At 37.2% G+C, this 21153-nt stretch overlaps 1 protein-coding gene across 3 annotated transcripts in view; it reads left to right on the forward strand.

Annotated features, from left to right (window-relative positions):
- Positions 1–21153, forward strand: part of EYA1 (EYA transcriptional coactivator and phosphatase 1) — a 162110-nt gene that overhangs the window by 102125 nt on the left and 38832 nt on the right. For all 3 annotated transcript variants that reach the window (XM_086885397.1, XM_086885407.1, XM_086885391.1), the window contains 4 exons: positions 5450–5532; positions 5938–6124; positions 16810–16949; positions 18162–18245. In XM_086885397.1, the coding sequence (XP_086741523.1) occupies positions 5450–5532; positions 5938–6124; positions 16810–16949; positions 18162–18245 (494 nt within the window). The remainder of the gene's footprint in view (positions 1–5449; positions 5533–5937; positions 6125–16809; positions 16950–18161; positions 18246–21153) is intronic.

Genomic DNA, 21153 nt, shown 5'->3' on the forward strand with positions numbered 1-21153 from the left:
GAATAGTGATGATCTTCTCCACATCAGAGTAAATATAACCAAGCACGGTCACTGGTTTTGCTTTCTGCAGGCAGCTACACAAAAAAACCTCAGACAACAAACACACCTCCACACCCATCTCCCCCCTACAAAAAATCCTACTTCTCTGTAGGAGAGAGCTCAAAATACTTGCTAGCTGTGGCTAAAATTAACTTCTGAAATCGACATTTCAGCTTTTAAGGAACTGATAATTCACGGTTGCTAGGAAGTAGTGTTATTGAAAAATCATGTCTGTGCTGCCTATAATTTCTATTGCAGTAGTGCCTTCATGCCACAGTCATATACTGGGATGCTGTTGTGTTAACTTCTACAGGCAAATAAAAATACAGTGCCCCACAGAAGTTGGAAGCTAAAATTAAACACACTGGCTAGAAGAGCCTAATGAAACAATAAAGCTGACACTATTTATGTATAATAAACAGTTGGCATCCCATACTGGTTATTTAAGGGCTCTAAAGGTGGTTTTTTTGTAAGATATTGAGCAGAGGGGATGTCAATAAAAAGGGATTTTAGGCAGGACAGGGAAATAGTTTTGCAGATGTCTATGGGAAACTCATTTAATAGAGGGAGGGAGGAGGGAGCAGCATAGGATAATGTAGAGAGTGTAGAGAGTGCTTGGAAAATTTTAAGTGAATGCTGTAAGTAATGTGAATGCTGGCATTAGTAGTGCAAAGTTAGGACTCTGTCAATAGACTGCACAGAGTCTGCCATAATGGGTATTGCTTTTTTTTTTTTTTTTTTTTTTGTTATATGCAAAATTTGTATAAGATCAGAATTGTTCAGCAAAGAGTGACAGTTGTCAAGAGATTGAATAGTAAGATCTCAGAAAGTATTTCAGCTGTATACTTTGAGAGGCAAGGATCTTAAAATATTCTGCAAAAAGAAATATGTTAAAGATGACCCAGTTGTGAAGCTCTAATAAGAAAAGGATCAGAAGCATTGATTTAATTATGGAATTGTCTGCAGGGCTTAGGGAGGAGGGGATCTCCTCCCTTGCAGGCTAGAGCCTGCGTTCTGCTCTAGCTGTGCTGTGCTTGGGCTGAGAGCTGCCCACCTGTGGGAGTCAGTGGATCACTGACAGCCTGGCTTGGGCAGAAGAGCCACGAGTTGGAAGGTCCCTGTGGTGTGTATGTCCTTCCTGTTGTGCTCATAAGCAGCACAATGTGTGGGTGAGGGAAGCACTGGTCTTCTACAGAAACCTTAGAAACTGTAGGAATGGAGATAAGGAGAGTATTTCAAATGAAAGGGCTGGTGGAATTGTTAGTTGCTAAGTAGAAAAGAATCACATTGCTGAACAGGTCTTTCTTGCAGTTAAATGTTTGACAATATATGTCTATACTATACTTGAGAATATATGTCTTTGTAATATTTTAATTAAGTAAACTTTTGTATTTGAAACAACTCAAAATTGACTTAATTCTTCCTTTTGATTGAAAGGAAGAATTAACAGCTGTTAAAAGTAAACAGGAACATTTGTTTCCCTTTCCTAATTTAATTTTGGAAGGAGAACCTATTCATAGTTTCAACTATTATTTAAGGACAAAATTGATTCTTATGACAGAAGACAGGGTTAGTGCTGCTGCTGTTCAGTTGTTTGTGCAGAGACCTCCAGAGAGGAAAATGAGTTTATTCTCCCTTTTCTCTCTAGCAGTATATGGGCAGGCTGCAGCCTCTGCCTTGTCATAGCCTGCAATAGCTGTTCTCCATCTCCTGCGTGCAGCTGCTGAGCTGCTAAATGGAGATAATGGATCCCACAACCTACTTCACCACGGAGCATTACATGACAGCGCGCTCAGGGCCCTGCTGGCATTCCTGCCTGCAGCAAAGGGGATTTCCTAGCGGCCTTGCAGTTGTCCTGCTCATGTTCCCTGACTGGGGTTACCTTGCACTCCAGAGCTTTGGAGTTAATTCTGGTTCCTCTCCCTGGGATGAATGTCTCCCTGCAATGTAGAGACGCTGCCTCGTGGTGCGTGTGCGGCCAATTAAACCCAGTGCTTTTCCTGACCCTGCTAAAATTACAGCGCCATTAGTCACCGAACAATAGTGGGGAGAGAGGCTGCCAACTTATGAAAATTATGGGGAGAATTGCTGCCTGTGACTCTTTTGCTAAGTTTATTCTGGTAATTGGATTTTTGTTTGTCACAAATTTATAATCTCAGTAAGGGGAGGGAGCATAGGGGAGAGGGTGAGAAGAAGACACAGGAGATTCTGCCACCCATCTCCCCACTCTCCTCCCCCACACTTTACTTTATTTAACGAGTGTGTTCCTTAAGCTGTTTTTCATATAAGTTGCTTCATAGATGTTGAAAGACCACTTACATGACTAATGGCTGTGGGAATGGGCCGTTGCTCCTATATTGGCAGACTAATAAGGATTGCACAGTGAGGATAAATGGAGTGGAGAAGGGCTGGGGGGAGCAGCAAGGGGAGAACTCCATTTGGAAATGTCTTATTTGAGTCTCCTTTGATTGTGATAAAAAGCACGGCTTTTACCCCCACCCCTGAGTACCCTACCACTGGAAGGGTGCTAGACCTGTGATGAGCACTAGCTTTGTTTTAGTTACCAGGGCTGTGATGATAGAGAATAACTATCTGATTGGTTTGGGAATTCAGCCGTAAAAAAGTAAACGTTAAGGTATTTGGTTATTATTATACAGTATAAAAATATTGTGCTGGATGGCTAAGCAGTTACTAGGACAACAAGGGGGAGTTTGCCAAGGATTTTTAAACACTGTGAGCAAACGGAAGAAACCTTGAGTTTAAATAGCCCATCTGGCCGTCTAAAGCTTTCCCAAGAGAGCTGCACTAAACTTCTGCCACATACATTGTACCCTGATGATAGACATAGCCCATGGCAAGGAGACTGAGCTAGGAAAGCAAATGGGCTTCTGTGGCCAGTACATGGGGGAGGACCTTATCCCATGCCTGCGGTGACACAGGGCGAGCCCCACGCCTGGAGCGCGCCCTAGTCCCAGCAGGGTCCGGCCGCCTTCCGATGCTGACTGGGATTCCCAGCTTTAATGTGGGTCAGAGCTCTTTGCAAAATAGACCTTTGACCTGCAATTTACAGCTTTTATCACATTTTAAAGCCATGTAGCCAGCCAACTTAGGGCAGTAAATCTCGCATGTTTTGTAGTGATTCTCATTTTTGTGTTTGTTCAGCTAAGGCAGGATAGCGGCTCTATGCCATGTTATGGCTGAATATTTAAAAAAACAATTTGCAAAATCATGAGTATTTTAAAAACAACTTCAGGCCTGTAGTTCTGGGTGGCCCACAGAGCTGTTTTTGAGAAACCTGCTTCATGTTTGTTACGGTCTAGGAGACCCTTACCCCTCCTCCATAGAACCCAGTGCTGACCATGAGATGAAAGAGATCTGCGTGTTAGAGTGTGTGTGTGTCTTTGTCTGAGGGGGAGAGATGCTGGCTGGCATGTAATTACTTTAATCATTTGCTCTTGCAAATTATTTTCCAAGCTTTCTGAGGAAAGATAATGTATTCCTCAAACAAAGTCTGGAGTTTTTTCTACTTATAACTATGAGGGGCCTTTTATATTTTTTTTGAGTGGCTCAAACTGTGCACCTTTAAAACCTGGGTTTGAATGTATTACTGCATCATTCAAAAAGACCCTACAGAAATAAGAGACACAGTGACTTACATTCTTCCAGCCAGAGCACTATTAGAAATAAAATATCATTACAAAGTTTTTCAATTTAAAATATTTTTCAGCTGTATTTTGGCTTTCTTGTTTGTTACAATTAAAAAAATAACATCTGTTTTCCAATTTCAAATTAAATTTAAAACAACATGTTTTTCTCATTAGTACTGTTTATCTGTACTATCTGCTAAACTTGGATGTCAACTCTTCGGCTGAAGTAATCTGATTTTAGTTCACAGGATTAGTAGCATCTATCAACAGTCAGAGATTTTGCACTAGTAGAAGAAAGAAATGTTTACAGTCATTTCATATGTTAAGTTTAAACTTCATCCTTTACTCCCACTGCTGTTGAACTTCTTTTCTACTTCTTTGGGGATTAGCTTGTATGTGCTTTTAGTAACATTTTAGTCATAACATTTAAATATTTTTCCTTCTGACTTCTCACAGCTACAATACCTATTGGTATGGTATTTTTTTAAGAAAAGTAAATAGCTTACAAATGTCCTTCAGGGGTTGTAATAAGTATGGACCCCAGCCTGCATTCTGTCCTCTTTGGAGTTGCAAGAAATGTCACTTCTCCCAGTGAGCAACCTCTTCTTGGATCTGATTGTTAATTGAGTTGTGTCGGGTACATCGGAGGATTGGTGCATCTGTGTGCCTGGCTCCCTGGTGATTTTCATCCTTCCTTGTCTCCTTTGCTCACCTGCAAGTTTTGCTCCTAAGGTCTCTGTACACCTTTGCACTGAGGCAGATTTTGATGGTGAGGGAGGCTGTAAACAACCTGTGCACTTTAATAACCTGCGCTGCCTGGTGCTCTCCTGCTGGAGGAGTTCAAGAGGTTGCCTCATTACAGACTTTGTGGTGGCTTATGTAGCTTCACCCTGTGCATCCATATGTCTCAGCTGGTGCCTGTGTCACTCCTGGGTTATAACCAGCAAGGCAAAACAGCTGAAAGGGGGTGGCTGCCCTTTTAGTGGAACAGCTTCTCAGGTTGGGTATTAAACGAGAGACCCATCTGTCTATTTTGGTGACTCATGAAAGCTGGAGGAGGGAGATGAAGGCAGTAATTCAGTCTCTGGGCTAAATTCCATCTTGGGTCTCCCTTCTCAGAGAGGTACATTTTTTCTCTTGTGTCATGCCCAGTACACTGTCAAAAGAGGAAAGGTTTGCAGCCCAAGGCTGTCTCTGATCGATCAGTGAGTCCTAATGGCTTTGCAGTCAGACTGAGCTGTTCAGTGCAGGGACTTATGGCTTTTGCTGCTCCTGTGAGGGGCTGAGGCTCAGGGAGGGGAGAGGACACAGTTCTCAAAGGTGGGAGGAGAAACAGAGCCACCAGGCTTTCATGAGAGGAGATGGTGTCTCCCAGAACAAGGCTTGCCCTTATTGTTAAAAGGAAAAAATAATAATAAAAAAAAGTAAAGAGTGTAAAGAAACCCTCATTACTTCCACAGTGCAGGGTGTTATTTGTTATTCAGAGGGGCACAAACACCTAATTTTCAATCAGAGCTGAGGTGGGTCCAAAATTCCAGTCTACATTTCAAGGGTTTGTTTTTTTTTTAATGCAATAATGAAACACAGAGTGTAAGAACTATGAATTATCACTTTCTATGTATTAACGTGTTATATAGAGCTGAATCGGTCAACATATGGGAAATATTACAAATATGCCATAATGTTATGATATAATCGTGTGATAGAAGTTATTTTCCAATACTTGGTTTTAGTAATTCACATAATTTTTCATTTCATTTCAGGCAGCAGTTTTACAACATCATCAGGAATATATGCAGGAAATAATTCACTCACAAACTCTACTGGATTTAATAGTTCACAGCAGGTAAATTTGTAAATATGAGTTCAGCAAACTTTGGCAAACTTAGAATTCTCATCCACTACAAACATGCAGCCCTTAAATATCTTGTTGAAAGAAATTGTCATCCTTTATTTTTAAACTAAAGTTTATAAATGTTTTCCTTCAATCTGTCATCTTCCATACTAGAACTAATTGTCTGAGGTTGACATTCTTATTCACACATCTTCAGCAATGTGCCTACTAAACTAATTGTATGAGAAGGCATACTAAATTATGTGTAATTTAGACTTTATTTTATTGCCTCACAGTTTTAGGTCCAGGAAGCATACATACTCAAAGTCTGACATGTGTTTGTAGTTATATTTTGGAATTTATACTAAAAAGTAGCAAAGCTTTGATGGACTATTCAGTTGCTTTTTTGTTTTGCAGGAATATCCCTCTTATCCCAGTTTTGGCCAGGGCCAATACGCACAGTATTATAATAGCTCACCATATCCTTCACATTACATGACAAACAGCAACACCAGCCCCACGACACCCTCCACAAATGCAACATACCAGCTTCAAGAACCACCATCTGGCATCACCAGTCAAGCAGTTACAGATCCTGCAGCAGGTAATTACATGGATTTTATGGTCCCTATGAGGCACGTTTTTGTAAGTTGAAAGGGGATTGAATTGGATTTTTTTTTTTTGGTGTAGTTGTTGATTTTTTTTTTTTTTTTTTTTCATTATTATTTCTTAATCCTGAGCCTGTGACATATCTTGGACAGATTTTAACAGAATATGGACTAAAGGGAAAAAAAGATAAGTAGAAGTTTTAAAGCTTATCTGGAATACAAGTTGTTTGTATTTATTTGTAAAGTGTTTGTGTTAAAAATTGCAGGAAAGGGATGTCTTTACGATAAACAAGAACCTGGGGCTTTTAATCTCTGTATTAGTTAAGATAAACCTCTTTGATTTTTCTTAATAAGACTGAAATCAAGAGGCCTTCAAACCATAACCCAACTCTCTACTTAAAAGAGAGCTTTTGAGTTCTTTGTTTCAGAGGACATAATAATGCTTTCAATGGAGAGTTGAAATTGCACAAGTGTTTCCATTTTAAGAAAAGATTTTCAGTGGCTTATTCTTTTTCCTAGTCATTTTACCTTTCTTGGTGGAATTTGGCAGTCCTTTACTAGTCGAGATATTTTTTGAACATTTATGCCAAACTGCTCCAGCTGTTTTTGGAAATGAGGGGTGAAAAATACTTTTCTCATTATTAAAAAAAAAGTTTAAATCCATTTTTTAACAGAGCAATCATGTCAGTCATTAGTAGATGGCTGAAGTATGAAGTCTGTCCAAGGCTGTGGATGTGTTTCTCAGTAATACAGGAAGGAGCAGTTATGATTTGTCACTGGTATCAGGTGGTTTTGTTTCAGACTTCTTTGGGATGAGGTTGGTTTTAGTTCTCTTGAAGCACTTGATGTGACTGATCTTCCATGTGCAATGCTAAATTTTACTATCATTTGCTACTTTTTTACTGTCTTTGCTCTGTTTCTTTTCTGCATGGATGTGCAGCTGAAGAAAATGTTATTGCAGACATTTGCTGTAATTAAGTATGGAAGAAAATACAGCAGGTGTATGCATTTATATACACAAGGTCATGTGTGTCCACTGCATTTGAGAAAGGAATCTTTCTAAATATATGAGTGCTTTTTTGGATCTGTGGCATTTAGATATGGACGCATATTGATGCCTGCATAATTATCCTGTTTTTCACTTTTTTGGAAATTTTTTTCTTTCGTTTTCTTGTTATTTTGTTTGTTTTTCTTTTAAAGTTGGAAGCAGTTAAGTTGGAAGCAATAAAGTTCCTCTTAACCCTGAGGTGATAAAGTTTTAGTTGTTATCAAGATGCTAAAATTGAATCATTCTATCATCTGTGTCTCAATCTTTTGCAAAATCTTTGCATGTATTTTTCTAAAGTCATGGATCTTTACTATAGCATTTACTCCCTAAAAGCTATAGTAAATGTGCATATTTAAGAGGCATAAGAGACTTATTTAAGAGACATAAGAGGCAGAGGCACACTTAGGTGGACCTGCATATTAGGTGGACCACTCTATTAGAAGGAGCTGATGAAGATCATCTCCATCAATGTGGTTGCAAACAGCAAAAGTATGGCCAAAGGTCTCCATTCTTCTTTATGCATTTTTTTTCTTTATGCATTTAAGTTAGGATCAAGCCCATTTAGGCTCCTTCTGTATTGACTGGAGAGAGATGAACACTTCTAATTAGAGTTCAGTTTAACAACAGTCTTAAATCTGGGATGCCAAAGCTTCTCCAGTGGTATGAAAGCAGTTGAAAGTGGCTGACATACCAGTGCTGGCCCCCTAAGGAGAAATTAAGCAAGAATCTTTTGCTGCTTCACAAACCTTCAGTGCTGATAGAAGGGAAGGAAGGACCTGTCAGTGAATCCAGTGCTGTGCTTGCCATTTCTCCTTGGACAGTGTAAATGGCTGTACTTTTTTCTTGCTAAAGTTTATTACTAATCCTCAGTTGAGCTCATACAGAGTCTGCTTGGAAGAAAAAGCAAGGCTGGACTCAAAGAAAACAGGGATCAGCGTGTAGAAAGGGAATGCTGGGGGAGTGGGGACAAGTGGAAGGTGTATTCAATAGAAGGAAATTCATAGCTGGGTCAAAAACGCAGAACAAAAGAGCAAATTACACAATTTTTTACTACAATTAATAAATTTCTGTAGGCTGTTTTGCCAAATCTACTCAAGTTAGGCTGCTGGTTCTTTACCACAACTGGAATGCTTCATATGTGGGATGGTGGGGAGCAGTGCAGAGCCATCACATTTAGTAGGATGGGCTCCAGCTGCGAATTGCAGCTGTCTATCCTTAGACATCTTCTATATTTAAAAAAAAACATGTAATCCATGTGGTTATGAACTATGCCAGGACAAGCACAGAACAGCCTTTAGACTTTACAGAGGCACCAGAATAATTTGACAGACATAGGTGGTTTCTATGAATTTATGCCAATAACTGAAACAGAAGAGTCTGGTAAGAAAAATATGAAAGGGAGAAAGTAATTATGTGCTCTTGTGACATTTTTAGTAGTGTTTTGCAGACTCAGAAATCTCAGATAATTTCACTTGAAATAAGTTTAATTCCTTGTCCAAATATAAAATAATCCTTTTATGGTTTCCCTCAGTTACTAGTTAAAGTTTTCGCTATGCAATCCAGAATATGCAGGGATTATTGAGGAAAAACCTGAGATTTTCCATGCTCAGTGTTTCTTCTTTCTCTTCACTTTCAGGATTTTAAACTTTCTTGTACCACAGTCAGGACAAAACCAATCATTGCCCAGAGGTTTATAGTATTTGTATCCATAAATCAGATATACAAACTAATGTTATTTTCTTGTGAACAAAAGCCTGTGTTTTTCTTATGATGTAATCATAAAGTTACTGATTTTTTCATCTAAGCTGTAGTATTTAAGAGAAGTAATAATAACTAAAATTATAAAAGAGAATAGAAGTAGATAAATGAGAAAATATTTGTTCTCCCTTCCAATATTCAAATTCATTGAAATAGGTTCAGAGTGAACAAAAAGTTTTTGCTATGCAATCCAGAATATGCAGGGGTTATTGAAGAAATAATATTTCTTCATATTTCTTTATGTTTCATGTTGGTAAGCTGTGTAGCCCTTTGTTGCAGGATGTTGTGGAAGCAAAAAGTTTATGACAGTTCAAGCATAACTTTGACAAGCTCAAATATTAAATTTACACAGACAGCAAGAAATTTTTGATGCACAAGATCACTGGAGGCTGGGGATGAATTAGTGCTGTGTGGATGTCTGTCCTTTTTATGTTTTCGTACTTAGTTTCCAGCTATTTGCCAGTGTTGAAACTTACCCAAGAGAGATGGAGTTATGCCCCCATCCACTGTGCCTACCCTGATGCTCAAAACTTTTTAGAGCAACATAGATTCATAATATCATAGAATATAATAGAGTAACATAAATTCATAACATGTATTTCTAGGAGTTAATATAAAAAAAAAAAACAAAACACCTGGCTTTTCTAAAACCATAATAATTTTCTCTTGTAATATTTTAACTTCATCATCACAGCTGGTAATAAAAAATTCCTGATTTGTGCAATTTTTATTTTTTTTTTCATTCAGTTAGGAAGGCTGAATTTATCCTTCTATTTCATATGATGATGTATTTATAACTTATTAAACAGTGTTTCTCACAAGAGAGATTTGCATTGTTCTTGAGATTCAATCTCTTTAATTTTCCTTGGTTTCTGTAATAAATGTGTTTAATATATTACTGGAAGGTTTGGGTTTTTTTTCATATTACTCACATACTTCACAATGCAGATTAAAAACCTCACAAGGGCTATGCCAGCCAACAAAACTTGGTCTCAGGCATGGGTCACTATTTTGCTCTTAAAGACTAAACTTCTTTTTCCTTAAGTACTATATCACATTTAGTATTACAAAAGGGAAAGCAACTTTTACAGTTTTTTCTTATCATGTTTCATAACAATAAATTAGAGATGGAAAAGTGAAAGAGTACAAATTATATGGGCAACTTTTCACTAATACCTGTATGGAAAGAGATGCAGCTATATTTGCAGTACATTTCTGGTATTCTAATGTTTGTTCTTTTTTGTAAATATAAATGAAGAGTAAATCTAGAGGATATATTTATACAAGGAAGGAAAATAATGGAAAATTTTGTAAAAAAAGAAATTAAATTGGATACAGTAAGGAATGGCAAAGTGCAGTACTGGTTTTGCTTTTCTCATAATGGTTGTTCTCCTGGGATGTTTTCCTTCATTTTTGGTGGGATTAAAAGTAACCATGATTTCAAATTTCAGTTTGAAAACTGAACAATGAGTAAGGAAGAAATAATGACAAAGGATACAGGTACTACTGGATCATTATGGATTGCTTCCCCTTTTTTCTTCAACAAAGAATGCTGGAGAAAAAAAATCTGGACCACTTTGGGTTGTGGGCACATATAGTTTATAAATACTGTTATATATGATATTTTGTCATTATTTTAAATATGCAATCCTTAATCAAAACCTCATCCAGGCTTTTAAATAAATAGTAATTTTTGCCTCTATTTTTAATAGACTGTTGAGAGTTTCTGTCAAGTTTATAATAGCATGCTCTTAATTCTCAATATACAAACATTCAATTTGTTTTTCAAGTGAAGATTTTGACATTTTGTCAAAACAGCACTAGAGATATATTTCTGTGCCAGCAGGCATTATTGTATTTCTTGCAATACTCATGTCGTGCTTTTACTTACTACTAGTACAGTACTATTTTTTTTTATAGACAATTTAAAAAAAAATAAATCCTCAAATACATGTGGTTGTGCTGCATTGTTTAATCCTGGTCCAGTTGTATGCAAGTAGAAGTTTGTATAAGTGCTCATGGAATTTGTGTTTAGCTTTATTTATGCAAAAGGAAACTTTAATTATGCAAAAGTAAGAAAATTATAGTGTAAGACTGACATATTCAAATTACTTATTTTTATTCTGGTACACAGGAGTTGAAATAACATTGGCAAAATGAAGTATAAGATTTAAGGGGAAGCCATTAATCTGGGCACAATCTAAATGGAAAATTTTTGTACATAGCTACTTTCAGAGACATTTGACTGTACTAACTACCCTAGACCCACCTCATCCCTGTAATTTACATTGTGACATGAGATATGATTACTTTGATAATGTGTGTTTACTTTGTTTTGCATAACCTTTCAGTGTAGTAGGGAAAAAGTCTGACAAAATTTGCAATGCCATTGTCAGCAGCAAAAGCTCTGTCCACACACACACATACCAGCTGGATTTACCTAGGGACACACTTGATTTTGGGTCTTCTGGCATAGTCAGTTTTCCTGAGATTTGTCATTGATTTGATTTGTCATGAACACTATTGCTGTACATTGAAATCAACAGTAAGAAAATGCAGCAATTACTGTGGTGGGATTTTCATAACAAACAGAAATTAATTACAGAATATGGTGTTGCAAATGCTGTCTCTGCAGCTGTACTGTCTGTTTATAAATAATCAAGGTGTTTTAATTTCTGAGATGATGGAAAATTGTCCAGTGTGACAAAACAATCCATCCACACTGCCCAGAGTGATGTATAAAGGGAAGTGTAAGCTTTTGAACTGCTGTGTGTCAAGTTGCAGTTTTATGGTGCCTTGAAGCATAGAGGAAAGTCTGATACAGTATGGTTCATGTATTTCAGTTAAGCCAGAATGTAAGCATATTTCATTCCTCACAGTTATGTTTTTGTCAGGCTGGATATCACTGTATACCACAGGGGTTGCTACCAGGTCAGAAGCAAGGGAGTACCAGTCACACATGGAAAATAAGAAATTTATAGAATCTGGGCTTAAAATGTTGGGTTTTTTTCTGACTGCTTGTCAAGAGTGGGTCTTTTACACTTATCCAGTGTTCAGAAGTGGGTGACGCAGAAATAAGCTGTGATACTTAGTGTCTGCCTGGAGCAAAGTACAGAGGGTTGCAATAGCAGGGAGATCTAAAATGATGTGCATGTCCATGGATGCAGAAGAATAACTGTTGCTACTATATACTTGTTATATATACAATATAACTGTTGTTCATCCAATTTTGTGAAGGCATTGCAGCACAGAGAAATGGCTGTGGCAGTCCAGAGTGATGGATCCATCGGGCTGTACCCTGCCTGCCACATCAGCAGGCACCTCGGGAGCATCAAAGACAGACTAGGCTTGGGTCAGATTTGCCCTAAGCACTTTTCCAGATCCCAAATGTTTTTTGTCTCAGGGGATTTCCAGACCTGCTGTTGTTTGTGTGTTTAGGGTGTGCCTGCATTAGCATTTTAACTTTGAGTAGGATCTTTTTTGATGTGAAGCTTTGGCTCAGCAGAGCAGTCATTGGGCATCCATGTGGAGTCCTTCCAATCATAGCTAACGTGGAAGGTGTCCTCCAGAAGAGCTCCTAATTCCTCCAGCCTCTACTGAGGATGCCCAGGAGACAAGATCCTTGCACTGAAATAACCTCCCAGAAGCAGCCAGTGGTGTCTGATGTAGTTGCCACCACTTGCCTGATCCCACAGATCCACCTTGCTGATGTGGTGCAGCTGTAGCACCCCTGAATCCTTCACTTCCAGGGATGTCTTTAGGCCCTTCTTGAACCCATGTAACATTTTGGGACCCTGGACTGGGGTTTTCTTGACAAAATGTGTACAAATCTCATACCTTATCTGAACTCCTTGAATTTAACCAGGCTGCTCTGCTCTGCTCTTCTACCAGCTCCCTTTGGTGATCTTGCTTTTGTGTTGGACAGGCAATGGATCTGATCCTCACCCACTTCTCTGCTCATGATTATGTGAAGGGCAGGGTCTTCTCCTGCACTTACTTAGGTTTGTGATGCTCAAGGACAGGATAAAATTGAATTCAGTGCTTTAGAAAAATCATCATTTCACTTGGCTAGTATTTATGTCTGGTACCATGAAGTCAACTGAAGTTGAACAAATTAACCTTCTCTTGCCAACGATTATAGAGTAATAGATATAGTGATAACATGGTTTGTGGCGATGTAAATTGACTTCAGCAAGTCTTTTGATGCCCTGTCTGTTAAATCTTTCCACTTTACAATTTTAAAAGCAAGCTAGGCTAAAGCAGTTTGGCAGGAATTACAGCAGAAGGACAAAAAGCTGTTTAGGAAATCATGTCCAGAGAGAAGTCAGTGAGAGCTCGCTGTTAAAATAGAAGGATGGCTACAGCAGCATTCCTCAGGGTCTGCCTTGGGCCTAGCACCAGACCACATTTTCATTAATCATTTAGGTGACGGAACAGAATGTGTTTGCCTATTAAATATGTAGATGACACCATGCTGAGAGGGGCTGCGAGTCCTTTGGAGACAGGATGAGAACTCAAAAAATGGAGATGTGATCTGAATAGGAGCAGGTGTGAGGTATACATTTAGGCAGGAATGATGAACTGCACAAATGTGGGATGGGGAATGTTGGCAGCTTCTTGCAGGCTCTACCTTTCCCTGCAGACCGCTCTCAGTACTTCAAATATTAGTGGCACACAGAGTACCCTCAGCCACTGTTGTTTTTCTTTCTTCAGAATTTGTCAGGGCTTGGGCTTGTCGAGGCTCAGGGCTCAGCTGGACACTGTATTCTGTAACTGGGTTTCCTTATGAGGCCCTGAGAGTGACCATTGGACAGCAAGCTGGTAACACAGCCATGCATACAGAGGCTTCCCCTCACATACATGCAATAATTTCTTGCACACAATGTCCTGTTTCCCTGCACTGGTTACTGCCATTGTCACACTGTTTGTAACACACACTGATCTCCTGAGTGCAGAAGGTGCAGGTATTAGCAATGCCACTTGTTCAGTCAGGTGCAAGCTTTGGCCAGGTCTTTGAGAAACAGCCAGTTCAATGTCACTTCTTCCTCAGAGAATGATCTAGGAATGCTGAATCTAATAGTTATGGAAATACTGTAGAAAATGCAAATTTTTTCCAGCCAAATGGTGTCCAGGGGAGGGTAGCCCGCAGAACATTCAGGAAATCAAGCTTTGCTTGATGCTTTGCATTATTTTGTCCAGTTTGGTGAGACTAGAGAATGAGAGTCAGAGCCTAGCAAAGAAGATTGACAGGGAAGGATTAATCTAACAACAAAGGGGATCTATGAACAGTCTTCAAATGCATGAAGATACAGTGAAGGGAATAATTTTTCCCCCACTTGCACAGATTAAACTTCTCATGCTGTAATGAATGCTGAAGTTGTACGTTCTGATGACACAGCTGTCCAAGCAGCAGAGATTTCCTGGAGAGATCCATAAAAGCAGGACAGACAAATCTTTCTTGGGAATAATGGAAGTACAGGAGTCCCAAGAAGGGGTCCTGAGACAGGGTTGGGAGTCTTCTGTCAGGTGAGAGTCTGGTGCATCCAGAGAGATTACCTGTGAAAGGAAATGGAAATGAGCCTCCACCCAAACTTGCAGCCCTGTGTTTGAAATTTTGAATGATGTATTAACAATTGAAAGGTGTTTGCAAAGATGGAGAGCTGGATGCCTGTTACAGACAGACTTTCTTCCTTGCCCCCACCATGATCTGCTCTGTGTCCTCACTCATTTAGGTTTGCTTGGTTTATTTGTCATGGAGTTTTATTTATACTCTTTCCATCTTACCTGTTTCCCATTTTTTTTCTAGTATTATTCCTGAAAGTTTCATAGTTGAAACCTTTAGGCATAGCATGTCTGTGAGAAAAATTTCTAAAACTAGGAACTAAAGCTACATTCCTAAAAACAGTGTCAGAGACCAAAAGCAGACATAATTTAAATTAGTAATTAATAGTAAATAATTTAAATTAAATTCAATAGAAAATGCAATTTTTCATTGTATCTTAATTTTAGAGTACATATTTAGAGTACATATTTAGAATATGTAGAATTTCTGTTGAAGAAATTTTGGTTTGTTTATTTTATGGGGTTATAATTTATTTCAAGGCTTTTGTGCATCATTTTCTTTCTCTTTTTTTAATTAAAGATTTTAATAATCAAAATAATGTTTAACTGGGAAAATTGGTACTATTTGTTACAATTTCTTATTTATGGTTAAATACAGTAGGTGATAGAGCAGTCAGCATTCAAAGTTTAAATACTTTACATAAATATTCTATAGTGTGCATTGTCATAGGAAAAGATATATGTTCTTGGGATGTGTAGATAGATGTGGCTGGATAATTTTTGCTGTTTGACACATATAGAATCACTCTTTTAGTATAGGTCAGATGTCTTCAGAAGATTCTGTGCTTAACCTTGAGATGCATCTTAACTTGTTCTGATTTGTTTGATGCAATCTGAAATATTTAGGTAAATATCTAATGTGAAATATGTAAGATTGCTAATTCTCAAGAAGTGTAGATTTGAAGGCTGAGCATGAGAATTTCAAGACCTTTTCCTTTTGTTCAGCACAAGCAACTGTTATTATTTTGAGTAATTGTGCATATGTGGTGTTACACAGATGTCCAGAGTCTCCTCCTTAATCTAACCTTTGACCTCAACAGGATGTTTTCCTAGGAGAGAGAATCCCTTGTGTGAGAAGTATACCTGTCTGTTCAAGCTGGAATGCCATGGTCTAGGCAGATCCAAATGAAAAATTTTGTATCTACTGAACTCTAAAGAGTAGCTAATATTAACTGAACAGTAAAATTAAGAAACATGAAAATTGCAGCTGCCTTCACTAAAGTAATATTTTTAGGAAAAACAAAAGAAATCATGGTGACCATCAAAATAAAAGTATTTGTGAAATTCAGACTATGAAAGGAGGTTTTCAAAAGAGATGCAAAAATGTGTTGTTGCATTTCTAAGGACCCTGGTACTGCAAATTAAATTAATGGGAATGATAATTGATGCTCAGTGTCTGCTTTGTTAATGTGCAAGCATTCAATATGATAGAGTCTATGGATTTTAAGAGTAGCAAAATATCTTCAGACTAGCATGTTGTCAGAAAAACTCTGTTGATCTTAGCCACATGAATCATCATTCTTTTTTCACCTGTTCAATAACAGTAAATATTCTTATAAGTAAATGTTGCTGAAGCATAATAATTAGCATACAATATTAAAGATTTATAGCCTGTCTTGAAGGTACTCATTGGAAATGTTCAGTATTGTGTAAGCCTTTGAAAAATACTAGAAATATCATCTTCATAGTTGATAAATATTTAACACTTACTAATTTAAATTACCATAGGAAAATAATGATTTATGCTATATTGAAGAATAATCCAATTCTTCTGGCTCAAATGTAGAAATCTAAAAGTGTCTCCAACCAGGGAATTTGGAAAATTTTTTCATTTCTATATCTCTGGGGTTTTTTCACACCTGCTTGGATTTTTTCTTACCTGTCACCATGACAGTTATTTTAAAGCATTTAATGTACTTAAGTTTGAAAAGCTTGAGTTAAATTACTGTTGTTTTATGAAAAACTGGTATCCCTTAGAATTGTTTGTTTAGAGTTTCGTCTTGTAATAATTGAAGGAATGAAGCAATTAAGTTGTTTTTTTTCTGAGTCTTTCATAGGTGTTTACTGAGATAGTTTATCAGTCTGTTTTTACACATAACTTGAGCTAGATTGAACTAATTTATGAATCAATATTACCACTTACCGTATTGTATATAATTATTTTAGTTAGGACTGGGTTTCGTGTAAACAAGTAAGTTGAACATTTTGAACATTAAACTGAAGGGTAAAAGTGTTCTTTCTTTGCTACAACAGAATACGGTACAATCCACAGTCCATCAACCCCCATTAAAGATTCAGATTCAGATAGATTGCGTCGTAGCTCAGATGGGAAATCACGTGGACGTGGCAGAAGAAACAATAATCCTTCACCACCACCTGACTCTGATCTGGAGGTACTTTATATTAAATGTCTTTGGCCTGTTATAGAGCTTTATTTTTATCATTACTTTGCACAAAGAAGTGTTGTTTATACATCAAAAACAAAGTGGCATTGAAGCTCCCTTTTTTCTAACAGCGTTTTCATGGAAAATAGGATTTTTCTTCTAAAGAACCTTCTTCATGAAGAGCTCCTACTTTCTTGGAAAAATACTGGGTGTTTCTTTCTCCTTTTGATTAAACAAAGCAAAGAAACAAACAAACCAAAACAAAACAAAAGGAAAAAGAAAAAAAAAGGAGCAAGCTTTTCCCAAGGCAAAAAAGGTTTTCATTTGGTCAGGAGACACTTCTAGCACAATAGTGGGGTTTGTTCTCTCATGCTATGTTCACATTCCTCCCAGTGGCCCATGGTTTATGTTGAGAACACATCTCCAATGACACACCATAGCTATGAGTGTCCACACAGCATTACTTTTCCTTTCCAGAAGCTTACCCCATTTGTCATCATGGGAAATACAATCTCACCAGGATTTAAAATACTTGTATTTGAACACTTTATTTTTCATTAAGTTATCATTTTGTGTGTGGTCGGAGAACAAATTTAAAGCACGTATTTTCCATTGTCTTTAAGCATAAGAATTCTTTACTGATGCCATAAGTTTTATATATACAGCATCCAAGTTCATAGTTTTTGTTCTTCAGATGCATAAAATGCGTTACAACTAAAATAAGTTGAGGGAAATTAAGTGCCTAGCAGCAATCTGCTTTGTTTTGATTTTAGAGGTAATTTTCAAGGGCACTTACATAAATTTTTGTAAGACTTTTCTTTTATAAGACATGCAGAAATACATTAGTCTAAACCGGAAGATTTAATTTTGAGATGCTTCTCCTTATTTACTTCAGTTTCTATCTCACATCAAGCTTTAAAAAGTGCATTGTACAGTTTCATTTTCTGCGTATATTTGATGATACTAGAATTCTATTCTAATAGAAGGATTTTATATAATAGCAATTGTAGTGAAAAGATAATAAATTGTGTTACCCTACCCAGGAAAAAAAAAACCAACAACTTGTTTGTTTTGAAAATAAATGGCAGGGGAGCTATGGTTTTAATATGCAGCCATTTCAGTATAATTTTCCCATTTGTGTGCCTATTGATTCAAATTTTAACTTTAATTTCAAGTATTAGCTTCACAAAAGAACACATTGATTTGATTCTCTTTTTACAGAGAGTATTCATTTGGGATTTGGATGAGACAATCATCATTTTCCATTCCTTGCTTACAGGGTCCTATGCTAACAGATATGGACGGGTAAGTGTCAAGAAACTGATGGAAATGTTCAGTAAAATTTGCTGGTTTATGGTTGATACACTAGGAATACCAGAACATTAGTTGATTTGTAGAGGCACACTGGTACTGGCGTTACAAGACAAAAAAAATCAAGTTGTTTCACATGTCCATTCTTTGCAGTTACTCAGCTCTTGTATTCAGTACATATTTAAATAGTGTTGGGAATAATACTTGGACCACTTGAGGTTTGGTTTGTAGATACAGGTTGTCTGAAACCTGTGATATAATAACAATCTGCAAAAGTCTACATCCCCTCAGAGAGTGAAGAATTTCCAGAAATGATTGCTATGACAGATTGGCTCTGCTCTGTACTGAGAGAGAAAGAGGAAGAATGCTTTTGGACATGGCCAGATTAGTCTTAAATTTTTTACCTTAGTTGTTTTGGTTTTTTTTAATCTAAATATTGACTGATGTTTTTGAAAGTCTTCTTTTGAGTGAAATCTTTTTATTATGCACAGTCTATAAATCATAACTGAACTGATGAATATGTCTATAGACAGCGCATTTCCTTGGTAATTCTCCAAAGAGAAACATGATTTTAGGTGAATAAGAACAGTTTATGAATGGAATGACCTTATGAGATCAGACTTCTTTTTTTCAGGATTGTATTTGAAAGCTGACAGCTTTTGCTAAAATCTGTTATAGCCTTTTATGTTCACCTCATGTGAGTGAACCTCACTGCAGTTACAACCTCAAAGTTATAACTGGAATGTGATTTTTTGCTAACCTCAAAAATTCTGCATGTAAAGAACAGCTACATAGTTTTGTCTGGCTTCATGTAATGCTTCTGTGTTCTTGTAAAGCTTCAATTTAGCACTGAAAGGTTTTACCCTACACTCAGCTGAGTGAAGGGCAAAGCTACCTCCAGCTCAGTCTGTGCCTGGGTCAGGTTCTGAGTTTCTCTCAATAGCTTTTTGTGCCATACAAATCTAGAGCAGTAACTTTACAACCTTTTTTGCTTGTTCAGGTAAGGTTTGTTTGCAGAAATGTTTACTGCAATAGCAGTGTACATGTTTGAGGAATATAATTAGGGTTTTTTCATTATATGTCAGAAATGCAGGTTAATTCAGCAGCCTTGGTTTCCTAGGTGTTGTTAGTTTATATTTAGGCAGAAAAAAAACATAGAACTTAAATGTTTCAACAATTACTGTATGGATCTGTATGAACAAAAGCATTATAGAAGAGTATTAAATATTTACCAAAAGTTATTTTCCATTTTTCAGACTAAAACCAAAAGACTAAAGCTTTTGTGTGTTATCCCAAAATCTATTATTATTATGAATTTAGTTCAGAATGAGGAGAACAAATCCCAGTGCTCACAAAAAAGCTATGACGACAGAATCTCACCACTGGCTTTTGGGCAGCAGAGTAGCGCTGGAAAAGCTTAATTAATTAGTCATTGCCATAGAAGTACTAATGTGAGCATATTTTTTCCATTTGTTACTAGTTCCCTGTAGTGGATTCATTAATTGGAGCCTGAACATAAACACTTTATTGCTGGATGGTTGAAGCTGAGGAAAGTGGCTGGTATTCAGTTGCAAAGAGATATAAATACGTGCTCTGCAAGGAGGGGGCTGACTCCTGGGTGCAGCTCCATCACTGTTGGCACTGTTTACATAAGATGTAGCTTTTGCCCAGCTGGCTCTGGTTGCTGGAACAATGTTCCTGCATTGCTAAATGACAGCCAACTGTTGATGTTGAGAGGAATGATGGCGTTACTGCTTAACCTCTGGATAAATACAAAATCTTTTTGGTGAGGGGTAGCAACATGCCTGTCCTTGGCTCTCAGATGATGTCATGGAACTGTGCCATTCTGGTTATGTTATCTTAGGTTTCATTCAAATCAGAGTTTCTCTTGGGCTATTGGCAGCTTTGGACAACAGCTAGCAATTTCCAAGGGTGTTAGAGAAAGACAGTGTCAAATGTTCAAAGCAAACATTCTAAAATATGAGAATTTTAGGGTTTATTTATGGCAGCAGCAGATGCATGTTTTTAAAAGAGTGTTTGCCTGATTACTGGCCTTTAAATTCAAAAGTCTGGAGCATAAATTAATCTGAAATAAAAGAAAGTTGTGGAGAATTATTGTTCTTTTCATCTGTATTCTTGTTTATGAGCAATCTAACATCATGTTCTCTTATAAATCTGCACTATGGTGAGGGCTAGAAGTGCCCTTTTAAAAAATTAAATCTAGGATGATCACATAATCATTAAAATACAAAAGCTGGATCTTCAAACAAACAAAAATGTCCTAATTAAATAATAGGGGATTTGGCAACTTGGCATTCAGCTCTTTTCATAATGCCTGAGTGAGTTTCATGGTGAATGACTATGAATGATGTGCGGCCTTGCTGCTGAAGGGATCGATTTTCTTTGCCTAATTCTCTACCTCATTCCTCCTAACTTCTTCCTTGTGCCAGCCTTTTCTGTATCTTCTTACTTTTTCATCTGTTTTTTATCACCTGCTCTCCTTTAGCTCCTATTGTGCTCTATTTTCCTCCTGCTTTTTTCCTTCAGTTTTGGTGTAACAAAATAATACCTTTATTTTTCAGTTTGCACAGTCATGACAAAAATGACTCCATAAAGTACATTTTTACTTAAAGATTATTTGAATTTAGTGATATTGATGGAAATATATGAAACTCTAAGAATATGCCCTTCCAGAAGATTAGACAGAGAAACAAAACATTTCCATTTGCTTTTGGATTTTTTTAACTATGTACAGAGAGAGATGTATTGATCAAATATAAAGTTGCCAGTTAGTTTAGCTGACATTAGTACTGATTAAGTTTTGGAACTGGGAAAAAGTTGGAGCCCTTTAGGATCTTGGAGCAGGTGAAAATATATCTCAATTGGCAGAGAGTACTGTGAT

This window comes from Cyanistes caeruleus, chromosome 1 (assembly GCF_971803275.1).
Source record: "Cyanistes caeruleus chromosome 1, bCyaCae1.hap1.1, whole genome shotgun sequence".
In the NCBI taxonomy this organism is placed as follows: domain Eukaryota; kingdom Metazoa; phylum Chordata; class Aves; order Passeriformes; family Paridae; genus Cyanistes; species Cyanistes caeruleus.